A 7,339-nucleotide genomic window follows, 5' to 3' on the forward strand; every position below is an offset into this window, starting at 1 on the left:
TACTAGAGATGATAAACTAGTAATTCCAACTGGTAATTTGTTCTACCAAATTCTCTTAAATTGTTTAATAATGTATTCTAATACTAATTACAAGTTGTTTATAGGTAGATATTGTTTAGTAGACGCGGGTTTACCTCACACGAGTACCCTAATGGCACCATATAGAGGTGTTAGGTATCATTTGAAATAATACTCCACGCGTGCCCCTGAGAATGCAAAGGAGTTGTTTAACCTTCGTCATGCATCATTACGCAACGCAATTGAACGAGCATTTGGTGTCCTAAGAAAGAGGTTTCCTATTATTAGAAGTACAGCGGAACCATTTTACTCGTGCGAAACACAGTCTGGCATCTTTTTGGCATGTTGTATTTTACACAACTTTTTACTATAGGAAGACCGTGACAAGGATCTTGAAGATGAGGTCATACAAGAGGTGTTAGATGGACCACAAGAGGAAGAAAGTCAAATTACAAGAGATATACGTGAGGGTAGTACGAGATCTGAACAACTAAGGAACTCAATTGCAAATGAAATGTGGACTAACTATTTGACTTATCCAAACAATGAAATAGATATGTCAAAGTAGTTTTAGAATAGTACATTATAGTATTTCATTTCGATTTTGTATTGACTGTTATGGTTTCAATGAATTGGTGACTTTGTTCTTTTTTATTAGCATGTGCGTATAGTAATTTTATTTAACATAAGCAACCATTTACATAAGTACACATTTGAATTTATTTATGTATTACTATGTAGAAAGTTATCATGAGCAAACACGAAGCCACCGGAAAGAAGGAACAAATAAAGTGGACGGAAAGTATGGATAATATATTCATACAATCCATGATAGCGCAATAGGATATGGCAATAGGATTAATGGCAGTTTTACTTCACAAGCATACAACAATATGATTGAGGAGCTGAACACAAAGCTTCAAATTGAATTGACCAAAAAACATTTGAAGAATCGTTTAAAAACATTGAAAGAGCATTTTTCCCAATGGTACGACATGTTTCGTGGAACGTCATTGAGTGGATTCTCATGGAATTCAGAAACTCAATTAATTGAAGCCGAGGATGAAGTCTGGGATAAATTAATAGAAGTAAGTTTTTTTTTTAATTATTTACTTGAATATTTAGAATATCGTTTATAATACTCATTAGCTTAATTTTGTTAAATAGTCAAAGCCTGATGCTGCGGCATTGAAGACAAAGAAAGTCTCAAACTTCAATGAAATGCTACAACTATTTGCAAAAGACAGGGCAACCGGTGCACATGCTGAAACAGCCAAAGAACGAAATGCCCGACTGAAAGAAAATGACAGCATTAACATAGAAACAATTCCAGAAGTTGATGACTTCTGCGCTGCTAATGATGTAGTTCTGGAGAGCCAATGCAATACTGATGATGATATTCAAGTGCTACATCCTACGTCTTCTCGTGCAAAGAAATGTAAGAGTAGAAAAAGAAAAGTTGAACAACAAGATGAAGATTTAACCTCTATTATTATGAATGGCGTTAGCGGTGTGGCTAATGCTATTTTAGAAGGCAATAAAATACTTGAAAGAGCTTATCATCGCGAGTACACTGTTGAAGAAATTTATAATGAACTGGAGCCATTGGGTTTGGATTCCCATGAAATACGTGGAGCTTTAAATTACTTGGCAACCAACCAAGCAAAAGCAAGGATGCTATTTAGTTGTCCTCCTCTGATACGGTTGGGTTTACTAAGAGATATGATGGGTTCCGGTAACTAAGCGAGTTTAGGATGCTTTTGTCTGGTAGAAGTGCTACATCCTTTTTTAGTAACTTTTATTTCTTTGTTGGGTATTTTATTATTGCTTATGGGTCTTGTGATTGTTTATGATGCTTAATTACATTAGGTCTGGGATTGTTTATGACTCTAAATTACATCAGTCTTGGGTCTGTTTTTTTTACTATGGGTCTGTTTTTTTTACTAAGCCGAGGCTGCTTTAGGATTATGTATGATGCTACAGTACTTATATTTCACTGCTCATCTTCTTGAACCATTATTTCTTTAATTGTGATTCTTGAGCTATAAATATATTCACCTGCTGATGAACAATGACAAGTTGTTTGATAAAAGTATGCTGTTATAATTCAAGATTATTGGACCTGCATGGCCATTAAGTTGCTGCTGAATATTTGGAACAAAACACAGATATTCTTGACTTGTTGATACCCGGGTAAGCCTTTTATATAAACCGATTTACTTATAAATGGTTCGATCCATGTTAAGTTTTTTCGCTAACGGGTCAAAACGTTGTATATCCATGTTATGCTCATGAACTCATCGTATGAATTGCAGATCTTGCTGTTGGAGCATCCTCAAGATCCACATTTGGTGCGCGCACAGCTGGGTAACTATTTTGACCCGTTACAAAGAAAAGTTGCCCATTTGAGCCTAAAGATCGTCCTAACGCTAAGGAGGTACTATTATATCTATTTATTTAAAAATCTTGTTACTGAGTGTTTTGAAGTTATAATTCTACATGACTGATATCGTTGACTGTGCTTGGACTGAGGTGGAACTGAGTACGAAAGCCGGAAAGCGGATAAGTGGACGCCGGTTTACCCACCCCAGTACGCCTAACCTGCATTTAATACATAAGGTTATGATGTTTTGTGTTAAAAGGGTATAATAGTAAAATTGTAGGTAGATACTATTTAGTAGACGTCGGTTTACCCGCCACGGTACGCCTAACCTGCATTTAATAACGCGTAACCAACATTGCGCGTATAACCGACACCTAAACGCATGAATCGACACCGGAATGCGCGTAACAGGCCTTAAACACGTGTAACTGGCACTGGTTACTCGTGCAAAGTCGGTTTCGTGTCGAGTGCTGTGTTCAGTGCTTACCAGGCTGGGTTACGCGCGAGACCCAGACTGGATACGCGTAACTAGAGTAAAAACGCGTAATAGACGCCGCAAGTGTAATTGACGCCTGAACGCCCGTAGCACAGTAGCAGTAGGAGTGCTACTGGAACAAAATCGGAGACGCCATAGGCCTCCAAATTCCTGCTGCTGTTTGGTTTAAAGAGGAACAAAAAGGTAGCTGCTGCAACTGATGGAATGATTCACATGTTCGATATGTCGGGTAGGGGCTTTATGACTACACGCTCTAGTGATATAACGCCCCATAAAGCCCCTCTATGACGTGGCGTGCCACTTGTCGCATAACGCCCCCAAAGGGGCTTTATGACTACACATGGCCTAAGGCGCAAGGTGCTTAAAAAGCCCGTTTTAGACTAGTTTAGGTTGATTTAGACAGTTTTTTTGCAGCTTTTGACCCTATTTTTCCAGATTTTTTTTTTTGCGCGTTGCTGTACGCAATGCAGATTTTGTAGCGCTAAACCTTCTGCATCTTTTAGTATGATGATAACTGGTTGTGTTGACTTTGAGCTAAGTATTCTATATCTAACAGTTTTCATGAATGTTTTTTGAGCTAATGTGTTTGCGAATCAATATTGAAACTTTCTTACGCCGAACTTGGGCCTAGCTCAAGTGCTCAACTTGTGTGCAGCCATGAATTATGATTAATATTGTTTTAGATTTTGAATAGTTAGTTATGTTTGATTAGTTGATTGTACTACCATGCTTTTGTGGATTCTACCATACTTTTGTAGGTTCTGCTCTTCACAAATACTCATGCTAACTTGTGTTTGATAAATATGGTTTTTATCGCATTAATAGATTGATAATTCGTAAAATTCCTGTTGCTGTTTGGTTTAAAGAGGAACAAAAAGACAGCTGTCGCTAATCGTTACGCGCTGCCAGATGGAGTCTGGGGTGCGTCGTTCAAGTGGTCTAGGCAGATACAGTCTACGACTGAACTGGTATGCTAGTTCCAGTTTGATATGTTCGTTGTGGCTGTTGTGCTTCATACACGGACCCGTTGATACCCCTAGCGGCGGATGCATATTCGATATAAATTATAGACCAGTTTGTTTCTTTTTCATTCAATTTGCACTTATTATTATTTTTTAATTAATAAAACATACGTATATGCAGGAACTAACCACCGGTCGATTTGAAATTGCAGAAAACAGCTTCACCTGATGGGAAAGTTAGAGCTTTATGATCTTGTTCTACAAGACTATAATTGATGCAGGAGCAAAACTTCTTTTGCACTTATTATTATTTTTTACTTACTTTGAAACACCAGGAATGTATGTAGAATTCCATATTAAAGCACTAACTGAATTATAGTAGTCAAAGGCACAAAATAGCATCTGCAAGTCTATCAGCATACTCAGATTGTGTAAAAATAATTATAATTAATATAAAATTAATTAACAAATACTATAATAGTCGAGCCCGAGCCGAGGGCGAACTTGAAAAATTACTTACGAGCCGAGCTCGAGGTTTTAAAGTCAAAGCTTGAATCCCGTTGAGCTCGAGCTTTCATATGTTAAACGAGCTCGAGCTTGGTTGACCTCAGGCTCGGATCGTTTGCACCCCTAGCACTTTTCTTGCATGATGGGACACAAGTTTAGGTTGGTTGAAATGGAGTTTAATTTGTTTTTGAAGATAAAAGAATGTTTTAAAGAAGATGAGAATGTATGGGTTATTTTTATTTTAGTATTACTTAAAAGGGTATAATAGTAAAAATTATCACTTTCCTTTCTTTTCCTCTCCACTCGGGAATGCAAAAAAATGTTTATTCTCCTTTCTTTCCTTTCCTTTACTTGAAACTCTGGAACACACAATAATTTTTATTTGTTCCTTTCTTTTCTCTACTAAAATCTATTTCTTTTCTTTTCTTTCTTTTATTAAACTCGGGAACACAACGTTAATTCTATGAGGCTTGATTCTTAAAACTAGATTCTTGATACTTGATTCTTAATACTAGATACTTGATCCTTGAAACTAGAGACTTGATACTTAATGCTCGATTCTTGATTCTTAATTCTAGATACTTGATTCTTAACACTAGATTCTTGATACTTGATTCTTGATTCTTGATACTTCATACTTGGTGCTTGACTCTTGAGACTCGTGAAACTTGAGACTTGGTTAAACGAGAGACTGGAGACTTGACATTTATGTAAACTCGTAAACTTGGAAACTTTTATGCTAATAAAATAATCTTGTTATGTGATAATATTACACAATAATACGCAACGCAACGCTTGATCCAACTTGCAAAACGAACCAAAGACGGAAAGTTGCAAAACGGATTGGACAGTCCGAATGGACATCCGATCGGATGACCATCCGATCGGAGGGCCATTCGATCGAACAGCCATCCGATCCGTCTGATGCACTGCCTTACTTCTCCTCCGACACTATAAATAGGATCTGTCACATCATCCTTCACTGACGTGACAGAGCCCTCCGATCCAGATGCACGCACTCTCATTCTCACGCACTTTTCTTCGATTCTAAGCCGATTCTTGTAAGTTTTCTCTTAGATTCTTGCACAACCTTGATCATTACACTATCCTCTACATGATTCTTCATCGAAATCACACTTTTCAACATGTAATCACTAAGATTCAAGCTCTTGAAGGAGACGTCATCATGGCGGTTTGTATAACCGACTGTGTGATGTCATTCCGTCAAGTGTTAGCTCAGATCTAAGGGGTTTCTGTGTGTTTTAATCTTAAATTGTTATTAAATTTAAACATTTTCAGCTAAACTTATGTTCTTCCTCCAACATTCTTGAACTTTTACTCAAAACGATGGAATCTAGATCCAAAACAGACTTGGGACTTGATCCTTAGTTTGGAGTCGGCTCGATGACGGGTTCTCACCAGAGAAGATGACCGGATTACGGGTCGAACATGAAACTGAGTCAAGAACAGCCGTCCAATCGAACAGGCTGGTTCCTATCCGATCAGACTGGCTGAGCCTTGGCGAGTTTCCGTTGTCTTGATATGTTACCATGTCGTCTCTGTTAAACTCAAGTTAGAGATTTTGCAAACTTTTAAAAACAAACAAGAACATCAATGGACGAACGACCATCCGATCGGATGACCGTCCGACCAGGTGGACTAGCTCAGTAAATTTTCACACTTAAACTATTTTGAGTCAGAACTTTGAAACTTACACTCGAAGGGTCATTCGACCGGATGACCATCCGATCGAATGACTTGGTATCTTGCTACAATGAACACTTCAAAAGTTTAACATTTTGGAAACCCACATTTGGATCGAATGACCATTCGATCGAATGGCCATCCGCCCGGATGACCATCCGATCGGATGGTGGTCCGTTTGAACCTAAGAAGTCATCCGACCGGATGACCATCCATCCGGATGGCCGTCCGATCAGAAGACTTATCCGACACTTTGCACGATTCTCGTTATTCTACCGACGCTTATCTGTTAATCTATAATCAGGCTAACCTCAGAGCTCCCTTTAATCCAAGTAGTAGGTGTTGATACTTAGCACCCGCTGTGAGTATACTCGATCCCTTTTCGTTTTAAACTTTTGGGATGCAACATGTATTCTATGAAACTTGAAACTATTTGAATCTAACTCTATCCTCTGTAAATGTGAAACTTGAGACTTTTGGATTATTGATTCTTGATTCCTTATGCTATGTGAACGTTTAATCCTTGTATGTAGTTCCGCCTTAACAATAGTAGCGCTATAGGAAGATGCACCTCCCCATTATTCTCGGGGGTATTGTTAGGAGGATTCTATTTGCTTTCTTTGATTCTTGGGAAAATGTGAAATGCACCGGGACACTTGGGCTATCACGTGGACTGCGAACAATAGCATGGCTGAAACTATTTTATCGTTTACATGATGGATATGAGTCTTTTAAACTATTATGCTATATACTCAAACTTGTATACTCGCCAGTACATTATTGTATTGACATTATTTTAATATATGTTGTAGGCTGATAAGATGTTGGACTCAAGAAAACAAGCTAGGTTGCTGCTAGAAACACACGCCTAGTTAATCTAGAAACTTGAAACAATATTTGATGATTTGTATGTGATACTTGTGTTTGATTCGTGGATGGTTTTAGAAAATGTTTGAATCTATTTAATCTATATCAAAATATCTAGTGTTATGGAAACTTTTGAGCAATCTGAACGCTTAGTGCCGCGCCCCAATGTTTCCACCATCGGTTGGGGTGTGACATGAACAAGATGCAATATGAAGAAGAAAATAAGTGGTTAATAGCTCCTCATGATGGTCCTTCAAGTCTCCTTGCTTGCAACCTTCTTATCTAGCCTTGATTCACCTTAGAGTATGCTTAGATTGTATTGAAATGGATTGAAAAATGGAGATGAGAATGAGGGTATGTTGGTCGTAGGTTTTGAAGATGCAGAAGGAGTTTTTGAGTTTG

The 7,339-nt window shown here is 37.9% G+C and overlaps 1 protein-coding gene across 1 annotated transcript; it reads left to right on the plus strand.

Moving 5' to 3' along the window:
• Positions 1 to 221: 221 nt before the first annotated feature.
• Positions 222 to 1,942, plus strand: LOC110906409 (uncharacterized protein At2g29880-like). Its single transcript, XM_022151546.2, has 2 exons — positions 222 to 1,106; positions 1,186 to 1,942. The coding sequence occupies exons 1-2, from the start codon at positions 912 to 914 to the stop codon at positions 1,759 to 1,761; spliced, it is 771 nt and encodes a 256-aa protein (XP_022007238.1). The 5' UTR covers positions 222 to 911; the 3' UTR covers positions 1,762 to 1,942.
• The last annotated feature ends 5,397 nt before the right edge of the window (positions 1,943 to 7,339 follow it).

This window comes from Helianthus annuus, chromosome 2 (assembly GCF_002127325.2).
Source record: "Helianthus annuus cultivar XRQ/B chromosome 2, HanXRQr2.0-SUNRISE, whole genome shotgun sequence".
Classification (NCBI taxonomy): domain Eukaryota; kingdom Viridiplantae; phylum Streptophyta; class Magnoliopsida; order Asterales; family Asteraceae; genus Helianthus; species Helianthus annuus.